The 27,390-nt window shown below is 41.9% G+C and overlaps 2 protein-coding genes across 4 annotated transcripts in view; one reads left to right on the top strand and one right to left on the bottom strand.

The window, feature by feature from the left end:
* The window catches only part of wu:fc21g02 (uncharacterized), a 94,127-nt gene that overhangs the window by 52,491 nt on the left and 14,246 nt on the right, over positions 1 to 27,390 (bottom strand). For 2 of the 3 annotated variants that reach the window (XM_051945477.1, XM_051945478.1), the window contains 7 exons: positions 19,067 to 19,197; positions 17,608 to 17,691; positions 17,479 to 17,505; positions 17,278 to 17,346; positions 16,988 to 17,119; positions 16,741 to 16,872; positions 12,239 to 15,917 (listed from right to left, as the gene is read on the bottom strand). In XM_051945477.1, coding sequence (XP_051801437.1) covers positions 15,825 to 15,917; positions 16,741 to 16,872; positions 16,988 to 17,119; positions 17,278 to 17,346; positions 17,479 to 17,505; positions 17,608 to 17,691; positions 19,067 to 19,197 — 668 coding nt within the window. In that variant the 3' untranslated portion in view covers positions 12,239 to 15,824. Of the gene's footprint in view, positions 1 to 12,238; positions 15,918 to 16,740; positions 16,873 to 16,987; positions 17,120 to 17,277; positions 17,347 to 17,478; positions 17,506 to 17,607; positions 17,692 to 19,066; positions 19,198 to 27,390 lie in introns of those variants that run through there. The other variant, XR_007940879.1, reaches the window with a different exon arrangement.
* Positions 4,937 to 10,954, top strand: tmem109 (transmembrane protein 109). Its single transcript, XM_022218649.2, has 3 exons — positions 4,937 to 5,352; positions 8,711 to 8,813; positions 9,987 to 10,954. The coding sequence occupies exons 1-3, from the start codon at positions 5,116 to 5,118 to the stop codon at positions 10,358 to 10,360; spliced, it is 714 nt and encodes a 237-aa protein (XP_022074341.1). The 5' UTR covers positions 4,937 to 5,115; the 3' UTR covers positions 10,361 to 10,954.

Consider the following 27,390-nt stretch of genomic DNA (forward strand, 5'->3'; position numbering starts at 1 on the left):
CTAGCTGGGCAGCTTAGCGATATGATGGGGACCGACTTGACAAAGTGTCAAACTTTGTGAGGCAATTCTGTAGACCCTACTTATTAATTTTTTGCTAGGCCTCATCAAATTTGGCCAATGGGGCCCAGTCACGTGATGTCATCAATTTTTCCATAGCATTAATAGAGGAAAATACTGCATGTACCTGTCTAATCAAGATGTTTTAAAAATTTAAAGGCAATATGATCAATTCAATGAATAAAATCAGAAAAGGATACATTTCAAATAATTTTTTAATCAATAAACATTCATATTTTGCGAGATATTTGTTTATGGTTTGACAAAACTTGAAAATAAGGCCAAAAAATCCTGTCGTGACATTGTACGTAACTTGCTTCCATAGTGAACATGACAATTAAACATTAATTTGTTTCAGAAATATTAGTGTTTATAACTGCTTATTATGCTTTAAAGACGTTTTCCTAAATGTTGAAAACTTCAGACAGTTTTCCTTTGCCAATAAAGGCAGAGACCGTGTCACAACCGGTGAAGCTGTGGAAAGTGGGGAGGGCTGTAGACTTTTATGCATGTAAGATATGCCTTTAGGAGTATCCTCAGAGTCACTGTTTCAATACAGAAATGTACAATAACCATTGTGCATCATAAATCTACCACCAGATAGCTAGGCAGCTTATGTCAATTTTTGAGAGTTCCAACTTGCCACGTACTATTTCATCATTTCCATCTAACGGCGATTTTCCCCTATTCTCGGAGTGCGAAACCTCAAAAATTGCATTTTGCCGCGTACATGCTGTCAGTATGACCTGTGCACGTGGGGCCTAGCAAAAATTGAAAGTATTTTGGATGTAGATAGCTTGGAAAAAATGTCACCCTTTTGTCAGATCCGTCCCCATCCGGTCAAAAAATCGACGTAAGCTGCCTAACTACTCTTCATCCCATCCCCACCTGACATCCCTAAAAACCCCTTTTCCCTTCCTTACTCTTCTGTCTCTCTGCCTCTCTGTTCCTCTGTCTCTGGGTCTCCCTTTCGGTCTCCCATCCACTCCTCTACCTCTGTCTTCCCCTGCAGTATGGCACCTGAGTGGAGTTCAGCTTCTCAGCTGACTCCACTCAGGTAATCAACCACATCCATGGATCCTGGGCAGCTGGAAGACATCTCGTTGATTACCACCTCTGCAATAAAGACCGGCTCACCCCTGCCAGATTGTCAAACCAGAAGGGCCGGCCGCTGGCATAAACACTCTGTGCCGTTGTTTATAGCCACATCCACTAGAGGGGGCCACACCACAATAAGTGTGTGATTCGCATTTTGTCCCTGTCTTCATGGGCGTAACGGACGCGGGGTACGCGTGGGACATGTCCCCCGCACATTCCACATCTGTCCCCCCGCACTTTTTTCAGCTGTTACAACAGCTAAACCTGTTATTAGCATCCAGTAACGTGTTTTCCCGAGCCGTCTTTGAATGCACCATGAGCGCATGCTAACGCAGGTGTTCCACAGGAGACGTGCTGCTGTGCTGAGCAGTGCTGAACGTGCGTCTGGAGTAATGTTTAGCAAACCAGCCAGAGCTAGCAAGAAGCAAAAACTTTAGTTTTTTCCAAACAAACCGTGTAAGTTGTGTGACCTTGTTGGATGCAAACAATGTTAGACTTGTTAGCTAAATGATGACAAGGTAAAACGTGGCAATATATCAATATGTTAAGCTAGTTAACAATAATTTAAATGTTGTTGCCTCTGTTACATTACTGCTAGTTAGTTTATTCTTGGAATAAACCCAGTCCTCTTTCATTTCTGGGCAGAAGATGTGCTCACAATTGCTCTCCATGTATTTAAGTCTTTTGGTCCCAAAAGAGGAGAGTCAGGGAGGAGAAAAAAGAATAGGCTATCTATGGTATAAAAGTGGTTAAATTTACAACTATTTTTACTGCTTCTCTTTCTAATTCTATCTCAGAATTTTGATTTTCAGATTTTTTAATGATTATTTCCATAACAAAGAGCAGAGTCAGGCAGGAGATGGACCAGAGGCCAGCAGTAATGTGACCATGCAGGGTCTGCAGAGGGGGAAAAAATATGTATCTATGGGTTAAAGTGATTTTGAGGTTAAATTCTACTGCAGTTTTTACTCTTCCTAATGCTATTTCAGAATGTTTCTTACCACATTTTTTATGTTTATTGCCATAACAGAAAGAGCAGAGTCAGGGAGGAGATGGATCAGAGGCCAGCAGCAGGGACAAGGATGTAGGGTCTTTACAGGTAAGGAGAGATTATAACTTCCTGAGAATAAGATATCTATTGCAGGGAGAAACCAGGCAGTACTGATCATTTCATGTTCAGTGTTTGGCACCTTTGGCTACTCGTCCAGTAGATGTTCAAGGGACATTGTTGTCAACTCAACTAGAGTTTGGCCACTAAAACTTTAGATTTTATAGTTTAAAGTTTTATACTTTATAGTTTAAAGAACTAGCCTAGCTGGTCCCCTGGTATTGTACTGTGGCTGTTAGGGATTATGTGGTTCTTTAGCCACTAAGGACGGTGCAATTAAATGTAAGAGAATGATAAATCGCTCTGAAAAATTTGTCCCCCTCACTTCTGAGATGGTGGTTACGCCCATGCCTGTCTTTATTCCAATAAAACATAAATCATCATGGTAACATATCAATTTAAACTGGCTTATTAGAAAACTATATGGGAAAAATACAGGAAAGAAAAAATAAACCAGCAGTCAGTTGGTGACTCCATGCTTCGTGTGTAAGTTAGGCTACTGTGACACCACGGCACCGTTTCAAACTGGATCGATTACTCTGGTCTGGAGAAGCCACAGATGGAAAAGCAGTAGCACTAGAGATGGCATCATGGCTCCAAAAAGGAAGTTCAGGAGTGGGCTGAATATTTGCTGTTAATCATGTGCATGTGTGTTTTAACCCAATTACAAGCTGTGCACGTGATTTGGTAGTTGCCCTGTGCATGTTTTGGGGCCACAAAAAAATCTTGCTTTGGGCCACCAAAGTCCTAGGGCCGGCCCTGAACCAGATTATCCCGTCAGTTTGCTCTCTAGCCGTGCTGTTCTCTTCTGTGTGCTTTGAAGGAATTAACTAACGTGTTCTCTCTTATCTCTGCACCTAGAGGACCCAGCTGCCCGATTCCCTCCTGCCTTGCCACCCAGACCGTGACCCTCCCTGGTTCCCCGCCGTGGCTCCCCTCTGCTTCGTGTTTCCCCTTTGGCTTCCCTCTTTTGGATCCCTCCTGCACCGTGTCCCCCTCTGGTTCCCCGCCTTGGTCCCCCTCCTGTCTCGTGATCCCTAACCGGATCTCTGGACCTCCCTGACCGGCCCGCCCTGACCGGACCTCGGGAACCCTTTGACCGCACCTCCGGACCTCCCTAATTGGACCTCCAGACCTCCCTAATTGGACCTCCCTGACCGGACCTCCGGACCCCCCTTGGCCGGACCTCCGAGTCCCCCCGACCAGACTCCTCCCTGGTCTGGCTCCTCACTCCCCCCACACTCCCTCACCACTTCCCCTAAATAAAGCCTTTCACACCCTACCTCTGCCTCTGCTGTGTGGTCTCTGTTTGGGTTCGCCACCTCAAACCGTGACAGTTTTTGTAATGGGGAACTTAGTGGAAAGGGATTTAATTTGTTATTTTCCATATAAAATGTGATACATTGCAAAAAAATAAATATCTGTCATGATGATCTCAACTTAATAAAAAGAACAGAATCCAAACTATTTGTGAATCAGCTCATTTTATTATTGTTTAGCTCATTAGCAGGTGGTTGGTTTTTTAGTTCACATTTTAGGGATATCCAGTTATTTTTATTAATAAGTGATTGTTTCTGTAATAATAATAAATAATTTGTAAAGACATGATCATAATGAAAAAAACATTACTTTTTATTTTTCTTTAATAAAAATATATGCAGATATATCTCATGGACTTCAGAAGTCCCACATTTATGGATTGACCCAGACAAATTTCAAGTATTTTAGAACACTTTTCTGTAATTATAGATCATTTTCAAGTCATTCTGGACCATTTTCAAGTCCTTTTGGGCAGTTTTTGAGTCATTTTGGACAACTTTCTTGTCATTTTAACTCGGTTTATGTCAGCTTGCGTCCTTTCTCGTCTTTCTAGATCATTTTTGTGTCTTTGGGATATTTTTTCGAGTCATTTAGTACAACTTTCATAGCATTCTGGGCTAATTTTCAGTAATTATGGATCATTTTCAAGTCATTTCGGACAATTTTCAAGTCATCTTCAGCAGGTTTTTCGTCAGCTTGGGTGGTTTCTTGTCATTCTGGATGATTTTTGTGTTTAATGATGGGATGTAAAGGAGCCATCTGAGAGAGGACCAGGCGTAAACTAACCGTGACGTCACCCGTTGGTTTCAACGGCGAGAAAATGAAGCCCGGATTTTGCTACTTCCTGGTCGCCGTTTTGGATTTTTTGGAGCCAGTGACGTAAAAAGCGTCATCAAACAGGCTGGACCGGAGAGCAACTAGGGGCAGGATTGGCTGAGGACTCTCTTATCCCGCCCACATTTTACCGCAGAGGCTTCTGTTGCTGTCTATCAAGTATAGCCACGCCCCCTGGCTCCGCCAACTTTAACGATTTATTTAAAATTCAGTATTGATTTATTTTAAGATCGGCCACCTGATCTCTCATTTTGACCATGAAAACTAACAGGAAAAAAATCCTGAGCTGTAGAACATCAGTCTATCAAATTTTATTTTTTTCCAAAAATGAATTGGGGTCTATGGAGCAAAAGCTTTTTGGAGCCAACCCTAGCGGACGGCGTGATATTGCAAGTTTTTGACACTTCCGGGTGGGCTTCAATTCTGGAGCCAGATGCTACGTCCATCTTTATATACAGTCTATGGAGAGGACAGACTTTCTCTCCGGCACTTGAACACAGCATCATAAATAAAGCTCCTTTACAGTAAAAGTCAAACCTCCCATGACTGGAAACTCTTACTGAGAAAGGAAAGCCACCGGAAGCAGCGTGTTCTTCAGCCCACTAGGGTGCAGCGTCTGTCTGCGTTCATTTCTAACTTTCACCACATCCTGTAGGAAAACTTTGTGTTTCCTCCCATGGCTGCTGCTCCGTAGCTGCATGTGGTGTCCAGTGCTTCAGTTTGCTCTCAGAATGCTTCCCCTGTCTAAACCCAGGCCTGCCGGCGGGCTGTGGCTGCTCTGCCTCTTCATCCTGCCTGTTTCGGGGCAGAATGTGTTCGAGAGCCGCTCCGGGCTGATCCAGGAGCTCCGGGCGTCCCTGGCTGAGCTGGCCGGGAAGGGGAGGTCGTACCTGGGCAGGCTGGTCGGGGAGCAGACGGTGGTGTCGGTGCAGAAGGTGAGAGACGGAAGCAGGAAGTAGTGGATGTCAGTAGGAGAGAAACAGTTAGTGGATTATAAAAGAAGGAGAATACAGAAAGAAAAGCTTCATGTCTGTCTGAAGTGAAGGAAACAGAAAAGGTTTAAAACTAGTTTATAGTCAAATCAGTATCAGGACATTCTGGGATGGTTTATCTGGTTTGATCTGACTAAAACATGAAGTCAATATCTCCATAAAGCACCTCATCAGAATCACCAAGTTATCATTAATATGTTACAAAAAATGAAAAGTTTAGGGCTTTTTACAAATGTCCACTCATCAACACACAAATCAGAACAACTTTTTAAAATGTCATTCTCTGGTTTTATCCATAGACTCTATAGAAAGTAGTATAACTTCATATACAGTCTTTGGTTTTATCCAATTTTCTTTGGTTGGATGTGTCTGCTTTTACTTCTAGCAGTGGATGGATGGATGATAGATAGATAGACTGCAGTTAGCTGGTGGGTGAGCTGAACTCCTGGTAATTGGTTGTACAGTCTAACAGCAGCAGAAAGGAAGGATCTTCTTTCTTTTAGACATCGTGGGTGAAGCAGTCTGTCTCTGAAGGACCTCCCTCTGATGGTTGTGGGTCCTCCATGATAGACAGCAGCTCTGTCATCATCTTTATATTATTATATTTAACATTTTGTACACATCCACCCTGCCATCATGGGCTAATTCCCCCTTTAAGAAACCAGCTGATGTCATCGTGACATCATCACCCCAGTTTATCTTCTTCAATAGAGGTTGAACAGCATCTACTCTTATACATCCTGATTTTCACCTCACTAATGTTGGAGTTAGACGTCATCAAGCTCAACATGTCGTCTCTGCCAGAGTAGAAGATGATTAATATAGGGTGACCATATTCTGTTTCTCTGAAAAGAGGACACACTTCCAGCTCACGTGCGAAAAATTTTCAGTCCAAAGGAACCATTCAACGTGAATGATAAATACACTGGTCTGCGACGCGCTCAAGCTAGGCAAGATCAAAAACCCGGACATTTGAAGGACTTTATAAACGCCGGCCGGACAGGCCGGACAGCGTCTCAAAAGAGGACGTATGGTCACCCTAATTAATAGAACAGCTCTTCAGAAAATCTAAATCTATTTAACAACAGTATGTACTTCAACAATCAGTCACTCTGCTGGCTGAAGGTCCACTAGGTGCTTCTACCTCAGAAATATCCACCCTGTCACCATCAAGCCCTACATGACAGGGTGGACATTAGTAAAGCCTGGCCAGGTGTCCTCATGGATGTGGAAGGACACAGTATCAGAGTCACGTTTGTGCTCTGACATGGGGCCAACAAGTTCTTCTGGTCAGGAGGACATGAGTTGGTACCAGGATGGACAGATACGACAAACACTGAACAGGCTGGACAGATGGAGCCATCTGTTAGTGGAAGAGAAGTTTACAGTGATTAGAAGAGTGATTCAAAGCCCAGCAAGCAGATACATAAACGCCTTCAACCTGGAGGGAAAGACTGTATGAGATTTATGGTCTTAATAATGAATTCAAGTCGTTGCTCCTCGTTCGTGTTGTTGTGAGTCGAACTAAACATGCAGCAGTGAGTCTTTTAGAGCTTCATTAGTGACTGAACAGTCATTAACTCTGTCAGCTCCGTTTCTGGTAATGTAGGGAAGATATTTTAGTAGATGTACAGGAGAACATGGAGACTCCATGCAGAAAGATCCCAGGAAGGCCAGGACACGAACCAGCGATCTTCTGGCTGCAAGGCGACGGCGCTAACCACTGACCACTGTGCAACTCCTTGTACAGCGATCACTGCCAGATAGTGCTGTTAGAAAGATCAGATCCAGATTTAGAGACTTGTTTTAGAAAAGACACAAACTACTTGCCGTTGTTTCACTATTTTCAAACTGTACATTTCACAATCATGATGTTGTAAAAACATATTTATTGTCTTTTGACTTTGTCCTTGTCAGGGTGGACATATTTTATGAATTACTCATACTTTATCTGCTCGTAATAAATTCATAAAAAGTCTGTAACCTTCACCAACATACTGTTACTAATGAGCCTCAGGTCAATTTGACACAAGAGAGATGAAATGGAGTTTAAAATTGAAGCCTTTTAGGGGAGAAACCATGACGTCTCAAAGGCACATTTTGGTGATAGCGACTCATATATTCATAAATAAATCAATTAGACATGTGTGTGCATAGCACCTCTGGTATAAACAGGATGTAATACAAAGTGCGTTACACCACAAAAAGAACAAAACAAGACAGCACTCCGCAAGAGCGATCTGAGTTTTCCCCTTTTTGACGGGGTGAAATGTCACGACTTTCAGTTTCAGTATCCATGACCAAGACATCACGTTTGTCCTGTTTGAACTCATTGTCATCCATCCATGACTTCATATTTAAAATGTGGTTTTATGGGGCATCAAGTGGCTCTAGGTCAGGGGTGTAACTGCAGATTGTAAATTAGTAAAACTATAAATTTCAAATCATTTCTAGACCATGACAAGTTGTTTGGATCAGAAAGTAAAATACTAGATTGTTCATTGTTCGTTTGTTGTTTTGTGTCTCGTTTTTGTAACATTTATCTGGTTTTTGTTGTTTATTTACCTGACTTTTGTCGCTTGTCTCGTGGTTTTTGTCGTTTTGTGTTTCCTCTTTTTCTCGCTTGTGTTTTTTGTCTTATTTTGTCTTTTTGTGTTGTGCTTTATTTGTTGTTTTGCGTGCTGTTTTTTGTCTCGTTTTTGTCATTTATCGATTTTTTTGTTTTTTTTTGCTTTGTAACTTGTCTAATTTTTGTCTCTTTTTTGTTTTATTTCGTGTCGTTTGTCTCATTTTTTTTGATGTTTTGAGTCTCATTTTTGCAATATTTTGTCTTGTTTTTGTTGTCTTTTTTTATATGATATTTGTCGTTTTGTTCATGTAGTAAAACTGGTCTGGTCTGCTGGAGTTCAAACTGGGCTGAATGTGGAACCTGAACTGGAGTTAGTTGGACACCCCTGATCTAGGTCATCATGAGACTATTCCATGTAGAGCTGTGTATCGTCAGCATAGTATAGAAATTTATGCTGTGCCGATAGATGCAAGCGTGTAAGGATTAAAAATGTAATCTTTTGTAAAGTAACTACTAACTGGCATTTTATCAGTGCCTGACAGCTCACATAGATGGTTCAGCTGTAAGCAACATAGAGGGTCACTTCCTGGTTTGCCTCTTTTCAGTTTTAATGTGAACTTACTCAGGTAAATGTAGGTAAAGTAGGCTGATAACTCCATGTTAACCAAGTCTCTGCTCTGAAACTCTCTTTCTCTACTACTACTGCCACCCCCCTCCACCTGCTCCCTCCAGGCTTTCTCTCAGGTTCTGGGTGTCGTTGCAGAAGGTCTGGCTGAAGGTCTGAATGTTCTACTACAGTACACCTCACACTTCCTGCAGGCAGCTGGAATCCAAGGTAATGCTACTCAGACAAGGATTCCAGTTACAGTAGAACTAGAGTTTAGAGTCAGCGTTCCTGGTGGTGCTGACCTTCACTACCTGTCTAACAACCATTGGGCGGGAGGTCACCAGTATACCAAGCATAGACTACAGTCAAATATGGAGAAAATGGGCGCTGCCATCTTTGGCTGGTGACATTATTTGCAACCAGAGACTACACAGCAGTAACCAGGGAGGTGGACATGTGGTGTTGAGGTCAAACATGAGCACACATCCCGTGATACTTCATTACTAAATTAGTATTAAGTTACTATGGTCTATGGTAGCCTTTGTGCAGATTTTTCTATGCATCTGGTGGTTTCCAAACAGAGCAGTTGGAGCTGGGTGGGTGAGCCAACATGTCCACCTGGTACCGGATGATACCCTCAGATGGAGGCACTTAGACGATGCTCCTGAACCACTTCACCTTCACATCCTGCCTCTCTTTGCCGTCGTACACGTGGCCCGCATCGTTCAAGTGGCTTCCATCTGATGATTTTAGTTGGCTGAGGGGAAATGCTACCAGCAGACCTACAGTCATGGACAAAAGTATTGGCACCCCTGGAATTTTTCCAGAAACACCTGTGGAGAGATCTCAAAGCTGCTGTAGCAAGAAGGGACCTTCAAATCTGAGAGACCTGGAGCAGTTTGCAAAAGAAGAGTGGTCCAGAGTTCTGTGTGAGAGGTGTTAGAAGCTTGTTGATGGTTACAGGAAGTGGTTGGTTTCAGTTATTTCTTCCAAAGGATGTGCAACCAAAGATTGGGTTGAAGGTGCCGACAATTTTGTCCGGCCCATTTTTTGAGTTTTGTGTAAAATTATGTCAATGTTGGCTTTTTTCTTTTGCTTTTTTGTGTTTTTCCGATACAGATCAAGGAAATAAACACGTGTATACCAACAACATTTGTAATTGCAACAGTTTCTGGGAGAAATGGTGGATTTTCTGGAAACATTCCGGGGGTGCCAGTAATGTCGATCAGGACTGTATATGTCCTTATTGTGGTCTGAGCAGGGCTGCATCTGTGTGCGTAGGCCAATAAAGAACATGGAAAACAATCATTCCATTATGAACCCTTAAGAATTGTAACATGAAATGATCAGATGTTGCAGTGTTTCTATGCTCTGATCTAATCCTGACCCTGTTCTCCACAGTTAGCAGTCCCGTCCACAAGGTGACACCAGAGGGGCTGATCTTTGTGGCCCAGTGGGTCCTCATGGCTCTCATTGGCTACTGGCTGATCTCCCTCGGCTTGCAGTTGGTCGCCTCCACTCTGAGGCGGACCCTGTGGCTGCTGAAGGTGGCCGTGGCTCTGGCCTGCTTTGGGCTGATCCTGAGCGACCACCGGGTGGGAACAGAGACCATGGCGGTGCGTCTGGCCGTCCTGGTGTGCGTCTGTGTGGTTTTAGGCGTAGGGACTTCAAGAACTTCTAGTGCAGCCGATAAAACGGCTCGTCTGGAGGAGCAGATAAAGATCCTGGAGAGACGGCTGAGAAACATGGAGAGGTGGACGAGGACAGAAGAGTGAGGAAGTGAGATGTTGGATGGTTGTGACACGTCGTCTCTAGATGAAGATGATGATGCACTTATTTCTCTGTACCTTCAGGGGACTAAAGCTTTTATAATTGGGATCTTTTCTATAATGTCTTCAAAGCTGATGCCTTACTGATGTTTTTTAACTCCTGTAATATAATATTTAGATCACATTTGGACAGGATTAGCATGAATGAGTTCATGGGATGCAGCTTTCATGATGCCTGTCCTTTCTTTCAGTTTTCTACTTTATGTCAGTGTTGACATCTTTCTATCAGGTTTTCCTCCATTTTCACTCTAAAGCTGCTTTGGAACGGACTTCAATTATAAGAATAATTTAGTGCTCAACAGGAGCTCAGTTCAGCTGTAGTTTTTACTGAGTGAAAATGACTCCAGACTAAATAGAAATCCGGACCACAGAGGTGGAGTTAAAATCAGCAGCCGCCCTACAGACACGTTCCAGTGGCTAGAATCATTCCTGCCAGCAGTCATTTGTCATATATGTTGTGATTACAGTTTTTTACAGTTTGTTGCCAGTATTTTAACCATCCTTTCACTGAAAAATAAAACTCTTATACCACTCTTTCAATTCAATTCAATTTTATTTATATAGCGTCAATTACAGTCAAATCGTCTCAAGACGCTTTACAGAACCCATATCTTTAGACATGAAAACAAATGAGCGTATTTACTGTTTTTATAAACGGTTTTATTTTCCGTTTATTGACGTTTTCTAGAAGCTTTAAACTGGATTTAAGATAAAAGTTTGATTTACGCCATAGCCTGACATGAGCAGAAATATAACTACAATCCAGATCATTAGCGCTGTGATTGGTCCACTGGATGATACGTCACATTTACACAGCATGGGTCTGCACAACGGTCAGATTTCTGAGACCACATTTAATGTCTACAATACCCAGAAGCAGAATTCTTCTGTTAGAGCATTGATGCAGCTCTGATATCTGAGTCAGAGTCCAGAGCTTCACGCTGGATTTCTGGACAAACTGCAGTTTTTATGTCCTCAGTGTCTTCAGCTACAGCGCAGGTTGCCAGGTCTGGTGTTTTTTTTATTTTACTTTAACCCTGTAAAACCTACTGTTGCAGAAATGCAACATCAGTTACATCCGTTTGATTGTTATTTTGTTTTATATATATATATATATATATATACATTATTATTGCTAATCTTTTCCTATATTTGAGGCTTCCAGGGTGAAAGAGCTCAGGGCTACCTGTTGGTTGATCAGTTGCTTTAACTTTCTATGCCAACATTCATGTCGTCCTTTTCCTGCTGCCCTGTTTAGTTCAGCCTCATGCACACGCTAATCTCTGCTCTGATTGGATGTTCAGCACGTTTCTGTTGAATTCTTGGATTCCATTCTGCTTTGAATCCTTCTGAAGGTTGTAGATAAAGGTAATCACAAAGCCAAAGACGGGTCCTGGCAGTTTCCTAACGTCCTCACAGCTGGAAACTGGTGGTCATCATGGATTCTCCTCTTTGTGTTCCACTGGGAATAAATGTGGCCTTCAAGACCATCAGGACTCAGAAATGTACAGTGTGAGTAAATGTGTATTTATAGGAAGTGCTTAAGAGTTTACCTTCAAGCATCTCTTCCAGTTCATGAATTCAGTAGAACAGGTGAGGATCCAGTGACTGCTGAGTTACACACAACTCCTCTGAAGGAGGAACAAGGGAGACTGCGTAGAACTTCTGCTGCCTGCAGTTCTACTGTTTCATTTAGCAGACATGAGTAGTTCTGAGTAGATCCAACACCAGCAAGGATCTAGTCAGGAGAAACCAGCCTGGATAAGAGCTTCTTCACTGGTCCAACCTTCACCAGAGAGGGGTAAAGAAAGTCTTCCAGAAGAATACATTTTACTGAACACTTTAATAGACGCTGTATAAACGCTACACAAAGAATGAGATTAAAAACAGAACGTTTGATCTATATTGTTGTTGCGTTTAAAATATTGAGAACTTTCACAAAAGTTGTTAGTAACACACAATTCCCTTCTGAAGCAGCAAACGGAAGGAGAGTGAGTTTCACTTTATTCATGCGTAAATTGTTTGACGAGGAGTTGCTCATCGGCTACATGTACGATGTGAAGAGGTATAAAATGAGAGGTAGGAAGTTAGTTAGAGGTCAGTGGGACCGTGAGAAGAAATACAACAGGTGAGGATAAATACACATCATCTCCAACTTCACCAGCTTCCAGAACCACCAACTAGAGCTACGCAGAAGATTATTTTATACATTGCAAATAAAATTCTAAATACAACCATCTGAAAGCAAAAGTTCAACACCAAGTGAGTTTTTCCATGTAAGTAACATCAGCTCCAGGACAGTAAAACAACAGGTCTGATCATGTGGTCCAACGGCAGAAAAAAGGCTCCATTCACCTTCAGATTGAGATGAGAAGGCACTCTGTGTTCATGTCGGTTTGAAAGGTAAGGATCGACTGTAAAAGTTGTATACACACACAAGATTTCAATCAAAGCTAAACAGTTTACTTTCTATGCAAAGTGCGACCATAAAGCAGTTTAGAACTGATCTGATGTGATTTTAAAAAGCTGGCTGCCTAGAATGTAAACTGAATCAATATAGCAGGTCTGCATAGTCTGTTCACAGGACAAGGTTTAATGGCGTCACCTCAACAAAAAGAGGAAGAAAAAGTATTTGCCCCCTTCTCAAATTCTTTTTTTTTTTTGCATATTTTCCCCAATTTAATGTTTAAGATAATCAAATCAGTGTAAATATCAGACAAATATAACCCAAGTAAACACAAACTGCAGCTGTTAAATGATGATTAAAGCTACCTGCCCCTGTGTGAAAAGTAATTGCCCCCTAAAGCTAATAACTGGTTGCAGCATATTCTAGAACCGTAAATGAGTCTTTCTCATCCCTGTGGAGATGTTCTGGTCCACTCTTCTATGCAGAATTGTTCTAATTCAGCAACACTGGAGGCTTTTCCAGCATGAACGTCCTTTTAAAGGTCCTGTCAGCGTTTCAGTCAGGTCCAGACTCTGACTCTGCCCCTCCAGAACCTTCATTTAGTTTCTTTAAGCCGTTCACAAGTCGACTTGCTGGAGTGTTTTGGATTGTTGTTCTGCTGCAGAACCCAAATGAGCTTCAGCTGGAGGTCAGGAACTGATGGTGGAACGTTCTCCTTCAGGATGTTCTGGTAGAGATCAGAATTCATGGTTCCATCAATCACAGCAAGTCGTCCAGGTCCTCAGACCATCACACCACCACCATGTTGGACTGTTGATGATGTTCTTTTTCCAGATGTTACGAGACACACACTTCCAGAAAGTTCAGCCTTCATCTCCTCAGTCCATAGAATATTCTTCCAGAAGTCTTGGGGATCATCCAGATGTTGTTTCCTTTATGTTCTTGTTGGTCAGCAGTGGCTTTCTCCTTGGAACTCTGCCATGGATCCATTTCTGACCGTCTCTTCCTTATTGTTGAGTCATGAACTATGACCTTAACTGAAGCCACTGTTTCATGTTTTTTCCATTTGTAGATAAGGGTTCTCATCGTGGTTCTCTGAAGTCCTAAAGCTTCAGAAATGGCTTTGGAACTCTTTCCAGAATGAAAGATATCAACTGTTCCTGAATTTCTTTGGCTGGCCGCATTTAGTTGGAGGTTTTGGAGATTTTTATTTTGAGTTTTCTACTTGGGTGTGTGAACTCACTTTCCAAAAAATGTGGTTAGTGATTAGCCACAGTTAAATCATGATATAACAAGGGGGGCAATTACTTTTTCACACAGGGCCAGGTAGGTTTGGATAGCTTTGTACCCTTAAAACATTAAATCATCATTTTAAATACTGCATCATATATATATGTGTGTATATATATATATATATATATATATATATATATATATATATATATATATATATATATATAGAAGACATCAAAGCTATGACACAACACTTTTTTCGTATTTGTACTTTTGATAATTCCAAAAAGTACAAATACGAAAAAAGTGTTAAACCAACCAGAAAATGTTTTATATTTTAGATTCTTTGCTTTGATTCCTGCTTTAAAAACTCTTGGCGTTCTCTGGATGAGCTTCAGGAGGTAGAACCTGAAATGGTTCTCCAACAGTCTTGAAGGAGTTCCAGAGATGCTGAGCATTTGTTGGTCCTTCTACCTTCACTCTGTGGTCCATCTCATCCTAAACCATCTGCATTGGGTTTAGGTCAGGTGACTGTGGAGTCCAGGTCATCTCCATCATCTCCTTCTTGGTCAGATAGTCCTTCCACACCCTGGAGGTGTGTTTGGGCTCATTGTCTTGTTGGAGAATAAATGATGGTCCATCTAAACCAAACTGATGGGATGTCATGTCACTGCAGGATGCTGTGGTAGCCATGTTGGTTCAATGTTCCTTCAGTTTGGAATAAATCCCCAACAGAGACCATCACACCTCCTCCTCCATGCTTCATGGTGAGAACCATCCATGTAGAGACCATTCCTTCACATTTTCTGGTCTCACAAAGACATGGTGGATGGAACCAAAGATCTCACATTTGGACTCTTCAAACCAAAGCCCAGATCTCCACTGGTCTAATGTCCATTCCTGGTGTTTCTGGGTCCAAACTAATCTCTTCTGCTTGTTGCTTTTCCTTAGTAGTGGTTTCTGAGCAGCTGTTGGACCACAAAGACCTGATTGGTCAGTCTCCTCTGAACAGGTGATGTAGAGATGTGTCTGCTACTAGAACTCTGGGTGGCATTTATCTGGGCTCTAATCTGAGCTGTTGTTAACTTTATATTTCTGAGGCTGGAAACTAGGATGAACTTCTCCTCAGAAGCAGAGGAGACTCTTGGTCTTCCTTTTACTGGAGGGTCCTCATGGAGACAGTTTGGTCGTAGAGCTGGATGGTTTTTATGTATGCAGTTGGAGACACATTCAGAGTTCTTGCAGTTTTCCAGACTGACTGATCTTCCGTTCTTAAAGTAATGATGGACTGTTGTTTCTCTTAGCTGATTGGTTCTTGCCATAATATGGATTCTAATAGTTGTCAAATAGGGCTGTCAACTGTGGACCAACCTGACTTCTGCACAACCGACTGATGGTCCCAACCCCATTAAGAAGGAAGAAATTCCACAAATTAACCCTGATAAGGAATTCCTGTGAAATTCAAACCATTTCAGTTTCTACCTCATGAAGCTCATTGTAATATGTGTTCTTTCATAGTTTGATGTCTTCAGTATGAATATACAATCTAGAAAATAAATAATTAAAATAAATAAAAATTATTGAATGAGAACATGTATCCAAACTTTTGACTGATACCCTGTGTGTGTGTGTGTGTGTGTGTGTATAAACACAGTATGTATATGTATACATGTACTGCAAGAGCTTTGGTTTCTTTCCCTGATATGAGGTCTGAGGCAGGAGAACACAAACTGTAACATCAAAGTGAATCAGACCGGAAGGAAGCTGCTTCTACAGGAAGTTGGTGGAGTTCTTCCCACTGTCGATCTGGAACTGATGAGCTCCATCAGAGGAGCTGAGAGTGTTGGGTACAGCAGCTTCACCCTGCGAATGGAAAGAAATGCATGATGAGTTTGCTTCCACCATTGGCAATGCCTTCTTCTGCATTTTTGCATCATTCTGTACGTCACAGGAAAGCTAAGGACGAAAAAGTGAGGAAGAGAGGCAACTTTCTGCTCCTGAATGTTCTAGTTTGGACCAACCCACCACAATAATCTCCTGAAGGCAGCTTTCTGAACACTCTGCAGAAACCATTTCAAAAATCACTGCTTAAAACCAAAGAAGAAGAAGCAAAGTCTCTGACATTTCTCAGTCTGGAAAGGGTTACAAGCTAAGGTTCTGGGACTCCAGTGAACCACAGTGTGGGCCCAGCCATCATCTATGCACTGCTTCATCCTCATTAGGGTCATGGAGGGCTGGAGTCTATCCCAGCTGACTGAAGGGGGTCCAATCTGTGCTTTGGAGGCTACCTGTAGCCCTGTAAATTACACCCTCTACAAACAGGAATGGTTTAGTCCAGGGGTGTCCAACTCATTTTAGTTCAGGGCTGGACCAGTTTTTACTATATGATCAAAACGACATTAGTCTGATTAAAAAAAGACAAAAAAAAAAAAACAAGACAAAAATGAGACACAAAACAACAAAAGAACAAAGAACAATCTGGTATTTTACTTTCTGATCCAAACAACTTGTCATGGTCTAGAAATGATTTTAAATTTATAGTTTTACTAATTTACAATCTGCAGTTAATGTCTTCTCTGTAATTTTTACACTTTGAGGGCCGGATTGGACCCTCTGGAGGACCACTTTTGGACCACGGGCCTCATGGTGGACAGTCCTGGTTTTGTTGTTTTAATTGGTAAAATACCTGTAGTGCTGCAGGAAGCAGGGGTTCAGCCGGTGTGGAGGCCATGTTCTCCATCTTCACCTCCTCCTTTACGGGTTCACTGGCTTCTAGTGGTGGAGGAGAGCTGTAGGTGGCTGGAGCTGCAGCATAGCCCTACACACACACACACACACACACACACACACACACACACACACACACACACACACACGTCAAAGGTCAAACACTGAAACCACCATCACTGGTCATGTGAACAGTCGGATCGTACCATTGCTGCGGGTCCAGGAGGGTACTGCCCCTGGGGTAGGCCGTTCCACTGTGGACCCGGGGCAGGGGGCATCATAGCAGGATCAGCAGGGGGGTAAGAAGGGTTCTGTGGTGGGTAGGCTGGGTTGAAACCCTGCAGAAGGACACAGCGTAGATCAGTAAATACTGAGAGAGGAGGCAGGAAAAAGGAAATCTGAACAGTTAAAAACACAAAAACCAGCTGGGAGGTTGTTTCTACTGTAGTAACAGCATGTTAGGCTGCATTAATGACCTCTACAGACTTGTACTCACAGGGGAGGGTGGAGGGCAGTTCCACGGTCCTGGACCAGCAGATGGAGGAGGAGGATGGACTGCAGGACCCTAGGAAGGAACACAGATAAAACAGATTAGCATTAGCTGGCTAATAATTATCCATTTATCAGTCATTTGTTGCATGATGGTTCTATATGTTTAATTATGTCATAAATGTGAGTTTTAAAATGTCTAACGTACCATGCTAGAGTTGGGGTCATAGTAGACCTGCAAACAGAAAACACATCCTGTAATTCAACCAGCAGACAGCAACAAATCAACAGCAGACTGATTTCAAACAGCTATAAATCAGGAATAGTGTAACCTCACCGCTCCTGGTTGTCCAGGAGAGCTGTACGGAGGACACGGTCCACCAGGACCACTGGGAGGAGGATGGACTGTTTCTGGGGAAGTCTGTAGAGACACACATGAGCTAGCTTTAGCTCCTGTCATTGAAGTAGAACAAAAACATCATCAAGTAGAAACGCAGACCTCCGCCAAGGATAGAGAGGAAAACAGGAAACCCATGCAGTAAAGGATCATGAGCTGGAATCAAACCTACATCTCTGACACAGTTCTGTTTATGAATCACCTTCTGAACCAGTTGAGCTATCTGGACATCTTGCTCCAATTTGTCGGACGACATACTAACCTATGATGTTTTTGTCATATTTTGGACCACATACTACAACATACAAAAAAATTCAAAGTGATCCAGAATCCAGGATCCTTTCCGGATTGCCACCAAAATTAAATCAGCTCTTCCTCTTACCATAGTCTACATCCCCTGAAAAGCTCATGTGAATCTGCCCAGGCGTTTTTGGGTTATCTTGCTAACAGACAGACAGACAGACAGACAAACGCCGGGTGTCACATAACCTCCTTGGCGAGGTAATTAAAGCTGCAAGCAGCGTTGATCGGCAATCCCACACATGTCCACCAGGTGGCGCTGTAACTGAGAGTGTATATCGACATATTTATGTGATTATGAGTGGACTCTGATCACGCTTGTAAAGTTTGAGGCAGATTAGAGCATTTACAGTCTCGTTAGACAGCACTTCCTGTTTGATGGCGAGGCATCCAAAATGGGCTGGTCTCCATTTCTACGCTCTCAGACTTCTGCGGAGCGTTTTGGTAACTTTTGATCACCTATGCCTGGTGTACATCCTAGATCAATTTCAGCTATCTTGTGGTTAGCCTGCTTGAGTTTATAGCTTTTAAAAATGACCAAAAATGACCCAAAGTTCTCCAAAATATGAATCATAATTCAAAATGGCTGACTGCCTGTTGGGTTTTGGGTATTGGAGCATGAGGCTTTTTTGTGCGTCCTGATGAGTCACATCTGCGTACTGAATTTCAGAAGTCCAGGTCAAACGCTGTCCGGGGGCTGAATTTTCATAATATTTCAGGGGGCGCTATAGAGCCATTTTCAGGGGTTGAGTAACGGGAAGCTGACTGAACAACAAAGTGATAAGAAAGTAATGCTAATTATGCAACAGTAGCATAATTAAATGAAGACAAATTTATACACTAAACATATATGAGCACAAAATCTGGCACTCAGTGGAAGATTTGTTTTTTAACTTTCCAATTACAAGACATTAAAAGGTTGAGTTTAGATTTAATAAAACGTGATCAAACCTGTTCCCTACACATCGACTCAGACAGACTTAACCTGACTCAAACTAACATTCTTACTTCTGCCTATTTAAACCTGAATCACAGAGGAAATAAGAGCCCTGTCAGAATGAGTCAGTGATGAGGTGAGATGTGTCTGGGCGTACGGTACCTGCAGCGTTGTAGCACTGCTGGCTTTCTTTTTGAAAATCTTCTTCCGACAGCAGCAGCAAATCCCAGCTGGGATTCCCAGCAGTAGGAGTAGAGCCATGAGAGGGTTTCCTTCTGAATACTCATGACGGTCTGCAGTAACAAAACAAAAAAAAGAGGCATCATCCATCAGCTGTCCTCAGGTTACCAGGAGCAGTCGTTTGATTCTTCTTGCCTCCCTTCAGGAACCATTTCACACACTGATCTGCTTGTTTGGATAATTTCACATCATCTGAGTAGCCTCCTGCTGTTTCCGGAAGTGGAACTGTAAGCCAGTTCTTCAGTCGACTTCCTGCCATTTTAGCTTGCACCGGGTTGCCAGTTGAACATTCACCGACTGGCACCAGGACCACGGTCCTCCCTTCAGACAAACCCTAGCAGAAAACCCAGCAGGATCACATGAGGTCTCCAAAGCTGATTTAAGGATCCGTTCATAGCTTCACTGTACCGGCCGAAAGTTCTTGGACTCGGTCTCTGAGACAAGCAGATGCTACTGACAGGATCCAGCAGGTGGTCCACCATAGGACAGCCGTCCAACACTGAACACCTGCTGATGTGTCATCATGGCTCCACCCTCAGAGAATAACATTTTGGTTGTTGCTAGAGATATGGACCCGTACCCGTAGCCTGTGGACTACGGATACGGCACTTGCCATTTGCCAATCAGATACGCGAGATCTGGTCACGTGACTCCCGGTAGACGCTAGCGGTACGGACCCGTAGCATCGGTACGACAGGTACGGACCCTAAACCTGACCCTAATACTAACCCTAACCTTAACCTTTGCTTACCTTTCAACAGTTTGCAGTGGTTAGCAGCTTCTTGACTCGCGAGACTCGCGTACGGGTCCGTATCTGATTGGCAAATGGAAAGTGCCGTATCCGTATCTGTAGACACTACCTAACATTTAACCCAGGGGTGTCCACCATGAGGCCCGTGGTCCAAAAGTGGTCCTCCAGAGGGTCCAATCTGGTCCTCAAAGTGTAAAAACTCCAGAGAAGACATTAACTGCAGATTGTAAATTAGTAAAACTATAAATTTAAAATCATTTCTAGACCATGACAAGTTGTTTGGATCAGAAAGTAAAACATTAGATTGTTCTTTGTTCTTTTGTCTTGTTTGTGGTTTTGTCTTATTTTTGTCGTTTTGTGTTTCGCTTTATTCGTTGTTTTGTGTGCTGTTTTTGTCGTTTATCCTTTTTTTGCAGCTTTGTAACTTTTTTGTTGAATTTTTTGTCTTTTTTGTTTTATTTTGTGTCGTTTGTCTCATTTTTCAACATTTTGTGTCTCATTTTCACAATATTTTGTCTTGTTTTTGCTGGGGTTTCTTGTCTGTTTTCAATCTGACTCTTGTCGTTTTGTTCATATAGTAAAACTGGTCCTCTGGAGATCACACTGGGCTGAATGTGGAACCTGGACTATAGAATGAGTTGGACACCCCCGGTTTAGATAGATAGTTTAAATCCAAACCACAGCTCAACACTTTAATGTCACTTATTAACACTTTGCATGCTGGGCTTCTGTCTGACTTTTAAATGAGAGGCTGTATCTATTTCCAGAATCTAAATAAAGAGATTAAAAGAGTGGAGACAGAAAAGAGGCAGAAACTGAGATGCAGCAGTGGAGAAATAAAGATGGAGAAAATAAAATGGAAGCTCAGAGATCAGCTGAAAAGAGACAAAAGGCTACAAAACCGGGAAAACTTTTCACATCTGATTGATTTTCAGACAGAGTATGTTACTGAGTAAAATGTCATCTGTGTAGACGACAGAGAAATATCTGTAGGTGTATTTTGGAATTTTAGGAAGCTGCGTGTACTGAGAACCAGCTTGTTGGAGTTTTTTTTTTTTTGATACTTTTTATTTGAATCGTTTTCAGTATAGCAAGCAGAACAAGACGAACACTTAGGGGCACTGTTCACTTCCTTGTAGACATAAAAAGAAACATATTGCAAAGGATGATACTGAAAACCGAATAATAGTGGGATGGACATTTGGAAATCAATAATAAAAATGTATATTTGAGAGAGAAAAAAAAGGGGGGGGGAAAGGGGGGGGGGGAATATGAATTGGTTCAAGCTTCTCGTTTATATTCATGCCATTTAGTCCAAAGTTTTATGAAGATGTGGCCTCTGAGTCGGAGGAAGAACGTCATTTTTTCCATTGAGTGTAATTCTTCGACGATTTCGAGCCATTGGTCCACTCGAGGAATGTCAGATTTAAGCCAGTTCCGAGTAATGGCCTTTTTAGAAGCGATAGACAAAACTTTAAATAGATATTCGTCCTGTTTATGAATTGCCTCTTCAGGAAACAAGCCCAAAAGATAAATCTTTGCGTCCCTAGGTATAGCATAAGTCATAATGCTGTCAACAATTTTAAACACACTGTCCCAGAAACATTTTAATTTTGGACATGTCCAGAAGATGTGAGAATGATTGGCATCAGTGCAGCCACACTGTCTCCAGCAACACTGTTGCGACCCCTTGAATTTGTTGGTGATATGAGGAGTAATGAAGAATCTAATCAAGCACTTCCACCCAAATTCCCTCCACCTATTTGAACTAGTTGTTGTTTGTTGAGTGACACACATTTTATGCCAATCATCCTCTGACAGTAAGATAAACAACTCTTTTTCCCATTTTGATTTGACATACAAGGTATTATGGCCATTTTGTTTTTGAAACCCTTTGTAAAGTTTGGATACTGTTTTAATGGGTAAACATTTGTAGGCATTCGTAAATATTTTGATAATGTCTGCTTCGGGGCTGGGAGCACCTTCCCGTTCCTCAAGGCTATAAAAGTGCCTTACTTGTAAATATCTGAATAAGTCTGTATTTTCAAGTTCAAATTCAGTTTTAAGTTTTTCGAATGACTTAAAGGTGCCCCCCTCCAGAAACCGACAAAGGGCGGTTAAGCCTTTACCGTTCCATTGTGAAAATGTAGGATCAGACCTACCCGGTGGGAACCTTAGAGAAAAGGAGGGCCATGTCAATAAATAAGTTTTGTCATTCAAGTTAAATTTCTTCACCACTTCATGCCAATTAGAGAGTGTGTTTTCCATGATGCAGTTTCCAGTATCAATCAGCTTAGTTTTTTCCCCTAATTTTGATTGAGGTGGGGCTCCACCCATACTCAACTCAATTTGTTTCCACCGGGCTTCGATTTCAGGTGAACACCAACATACTGCATTTTTCATCTGTGTGGCCAGGTAATATTGCCTCAGGTTTGGAAGAGCCAGACCACCATGCTCTTTATCAATTTGAAGCGTTTTATATTTAATTCGAGGTCTAGCTCCCGCCCAAACGAATCGCGATATTAACTTATCCCATGCATTGAATTCTAAATCTGGAATTTTAACCGGCAGTGCCATAAAGAGGTAAAGAAACCTAGGTAGAACGTTCATTTTTACAATTTCTATTCTGGAGTAAAAATCTAAAGTTAATGATGACCAATGTATTAAATCTTTTTTAATTGAATCCAGTAGTTTGCTAAAATTCAGACTAAACAGGCTGTTGTAATCTCGTGAGATGTATATTCCTAAATATTTTATCTTTTCCGCATCCCAGGTCATTTTATACTTTTGTCTTAATGAATTGCTAGGGGAGTAGTTAATCGTTAGAATTTGTGTTTTGGTAATATTTAAATTATAGCCTGACAAATGTCCAAACTCCTTCAGAGTAGACATAAGTTTAGGGATTGATAACTCAGGGTTCTGAAGGTAAGCGATAATATCGTCAGCAAAGAGAGCGATAACATGTTTAGAATTTGCTATTGTTATTCCTTGTAGTTCCACATTCTGCCTTATTGCCTGGGCCAATGGCTCGATAAACAAAGCAAAAAGTGAGGGACTAAGCCCACAACCCTGTCGGGTACCTCTATACAATTGGAAATGAGTGGACAAATGACCGTTTATCTTTATTCTGGCCATTGGGGCACTGTATATTGATTGTATGCATTTTATGAATTTGTCGTTAAAGCCTAGACGCTCTAGCACTTTAAAAAGGAAGGACCAGCTAACTCGGTCGAAGGCTTTCTCCGCGTCAAGGCTTACGAGAGCCATACTGAGTTTTTGATTTTTAGCTTCCTCAATTATATGTAACGTACGTCTAATGCTGTCGTGGGTTTGACGGCCCCTTATAAATCCTGTCTGATCTTCATGGATTAACTCTAACAAATAATTTTCTAACCTCTTAGAGATTATTGAAGTAAATATTTTATAGTCTACGTTCAATATGGAGATAGGGCGGTATGATTCACAGAGTTCCTTATTTTTACCTTCTTTGGGCACAACTGTTATTACCGCTTCTCTCCAGGATGGAGGTATCTCAGCTCTGTCGAGAGTCCAATTAAGAGACCTGAGTAGAGTAGGGGCTAACTCCTCTTTAAAAATTTTGTACCACTCATTTGAGAAACCGTCACTTCCAGGACATTTGTTTGATTTTAAGTTTCCTATTGCATTATTCAGTTCTTTTGGAGTAATAGGTGCAGTTAGGGCTTTATTTTGTATTAATCCTAGAGAGGGTAAGTCTAGACATGATAAGTATCGGTTAATATCACTTTCTCCTATTGGTATTGGACATGAATACAATTTTTTATAGTATTTGTTAAAAATACCGTGGATTTGTTCAACATCGTAAGTCAGATTGCCAGTATCTGGGTCTCTGATTTTGAGTATAGCATGTTTTAGCTGCTGTTTCCGGACGCGTCTTGCTAGCATTTTTGTTGCTTTTGGACCAGATTCATAAAAGGATTGTTTACAAAATCTCAGTTTGTTTTCTAATTCCTCTTGTACAGATACATTTATTTTGTTTTTAATGGTTTTTATTTTGGTAAGCAAGCTAATGTCTTTATTATTTTGTGATAATTTAAGTTCCATAGTTCTAAGATCTTTTTGGAGGTTATCATACATTGCCCTTTTAGTTTTTTTCAAATAGGCCGTTCTCGAGATTAGTTTACCCCTCATTACAGCTTTAATCGTATCCCAGAGGATAGTAGGTTTTACCTGGTCATTGTCATTGTCTGCTATACAAGTTGTTATTTCTTTTTTAATTTCCTTTATGGTATTTTCCTTGTTAAGTATACTTATGTTTAGCCTCCATAATGTAGATTTGGGTGAACTGGTTAATTGAACTGTCAAGTAAATTATGTTATGATCTGATATATCAGACGTGCCGATTGAACATTCTATTACCTTATGACGGTCAACGCTGTTCATCAGAAAAAAGTCCAATCTAGAATGTACCTGGTGCGAGAGGGAGTAGTGCGTAAAATCTTTGTTTTTAGGGTGGAGGTTCCTCCAAACATCAAATAACCCCATTTCTTTTATCAAGGCGTTAAGGTTCTTAGATCTATGTGTTTTTTGTCTCTTGTGACTTGTAGTATCCAATGAGAGATTCAGAATGGTGTTCCAGTCACCGCCACAGATTAATATCCCTTCACTCAATGTAACAATGATGTCAAACAGTGTTTTTAAGAAGGTTCTATTACTCTCCGGAGGAACATAGATATTTGCAAAAGTGCACACAGTGTCGTCTATCTTCGCTTTTACTATGACATATCTGCCTTGGCTATCTTCTATCTTGGTAAGCAATTCAAAATTTAGTGTATTAGATATTAGAGTCACTACCCCTCTCTGTCTACTGTTTTTGCATGAGCTGTAAAAAAAGTGCGAGTAACCATAACATTTAAATTTAGCGTGTTCGTACCTTGACATGTGTGTCTCCTGCAGAAATATCACTTGTAACCCATCCTTTTTTAATTTGTCTAAAACCTTTTCCCTTTTGAATGGACTACCTAATCCATTTACATTTAGAGAAGCTATTTTCAAATTATTTGACATTCTGACAGCAAATCAAATGAATGTATATGTGGAACAGTGGCCCCAGAACAATAAGTGAACAGAAACACAAACAATGAACAAAAACAGAGCTGACTATGCCCAGAGGAGACTTTTGCTCCTCAAACTGGACCCCGTTGGAGGGTCGAAGGGAACGCCTTTCTTTAGAAGAGGGCCCTAAGAGGACGGCTACGTCGTCTATAGACATAAACGGCACCACCCTTTTTGTCCAACGTAGTTCAAACATGTAGGCAAGGAGAGCCAACTCCCCCACCCGAGTAGCTGGTCAGGCCGAAGTTATGAATAGACGTTGCCTGGAGACCCACTCAGACCTGTTCTGCGGATTCCCTCTGGAAGCTCCGCAGCTTGGCTTTTGCTCTCCGTGAAACCGCGGGGCCGCTGTCCTCCGTCGGCTGCCATCCCAGGAGTTCCCGTAGGCGCCGCACTGGATCATATCCTTCGTCAGCTGGGGCTGGAATCTCCGCGATACATCCGCGTTTCTTCAACTCACTGAAAGCCTCCTGGGCGGAGCTGTATGTGCGTACTCCTGATTCCCAGTGAATTCTCATGTTGGTAAACGGAGTTTGGAAACGAATGCTTTTCTCCTTGAGTATTTTCTTTATGGGAGCATACTCTTTGCGTCTTCTCACGATTTCAGCGGGATAGTCATGGTCGAAATATATGGAGCGGGAGCCAATCTTTACTCGTTTCTTCTATGCCTCTCTCAAGACCATTTCTTTAGTTGAGAAGTCCGAGAAATTTATAATCAAGGGTCTCGGTGGTGCGTTAGGCGGGGGTTTACTTGTCAAGGAGCGGTGTGCATGCTGGATTTTTAAATCGATCTGCGGTGGGATTTCCAGGTGAGTTTTCAAAAATGTATCCATGAATTGTGGCACCGGGTTGGTCTCCTCGCTCTCTGCCAGGCCAAATATGCGAATATTATTTCTTCGAGATCGTGATTCTAAGTCCAAGCACTTTTTCTGGAGACTACTGTGCTGTTCTAGGCTTGTACACAGAGCAATGGTTGCCTGCTCTGCCCAGCACTCCACTTTGTTAATCCTGGACTCCGCCTCATCCATCCGCTCCGAGAGGCCCTGTACATCCTCTGAAATGTTGTCCAATTTGCCTTTTATTTCTTGGCTCACGTTGTCCAATTTGCTGTTAATTTCCTGGCTAAGTCTGTCCATGTTTTGCTTGCTGTCACCCAGAATCTCCGTTTTGAGATTGGCAATAGCTTTGAGCACCTCCGAGTCCTTGTTAGCTACTGCATTGCTAGCGTTAGCTTGGTCCGGTTGAGAGCTAGCCTTAGCGGTCGAAGTGTTTCTTTCTTGAGGTTTCCCCATTCTTTCCTTTTCGTCGATGGCCTGATATGAGTTGTGCCCCTTTCGATTGCCAAATGTGTCGAAAAAAGTTCAAAATAGCGAGTTTGAAAGGGATATTCGAGGTTAAGGTGGCGGAGCTGCTTTCAGTGCGACTTGCTACTCCATGAGCTCCACCGCAGCCACCAGCTTGTTGGAGTTTTAAATGTAATGTGCTCGTTAGTCTAACTATCATATGGAATACAGGAACGATGAATAACCGTAGAAACTGATTTAAGAAACATAACAAAATTAAAAAGATGCTAAAGGACCAACAGGCACATGTGGAGGATGTTTTCCTAGAAAAGTGTTTAAAAAAATACTCTAATGTATAATGAATGCAAAAATCTGATGCACGTCCAAATAGTTTCCTACTGCTGAACAGCCCGATCTCACGAGGATTCGTGAAACTGTCACGTAAGTTTTAGTTTCGGTTTCGTGCGCACCAACACGATTTCGTCATGTTTTTCGTGCCGCTCACCACGAAATGCACACCAATGTATTTTAAACGGCGGACTTTTCGTGCCACTCAGAACGTATTTCAAAAGAATGTGTATATTATATTTTTAATGTAAAACCGTGGCGAATCCAACGCTATATTTTGCATGACATCGTCCCTAAACATAACCCTAACCATAATCCTAACCATAACCTAACCATAACCTAACCATAAGCCGGTGCTACACTTACCAATTTGTATAGGAATTTCAAGAATGTCCGGCGGCCGGCGGCCGCAAACACGATCACACAAGCAGTATACGCCGATGGACAGCTTAGATCGTCATGAATCCGCCGGTATAAACCACTTTCAGATGTGATTACCACAGCGAAAAACATTTCGTGGTGAGCGGCACGAAAAACATGACGAAATCGTGTTGGTGCGCACGAAACCGAAACTAAAACTTACGTGACAGTTTCACGAATCCCCGTGAGACCGGGTTGTGCTGAACGATGAATAGACTCAATACTTTCTCGTATACTGACCAACCAGTATCAGTTATTGTAATGAAAGTTACAGTTATTGCAGTAGAATCTTTGGATTAGCTCCTGTAGTCAGCTCCGCCTTCCTTACCCTTTACAGGATCATTCAGGTC

This window comes from Acanthochromis polyacanthus, chromosome 3 (genome assembly GCF_021347895.1).
Source record: "Acanthochromis polyacanthus isolate Apoly-LR-REF ecotype Palm Island chromosome 3, KAUST_Apoly_ChrSc, whole genome shotgun sequence".
NCBI classification, from domain to species: Eukaryota; Metazoa; Chordata; class Actinopteri; family Pomacentridae; genus Acanthochromis; species Acanthochromis polyacanthus.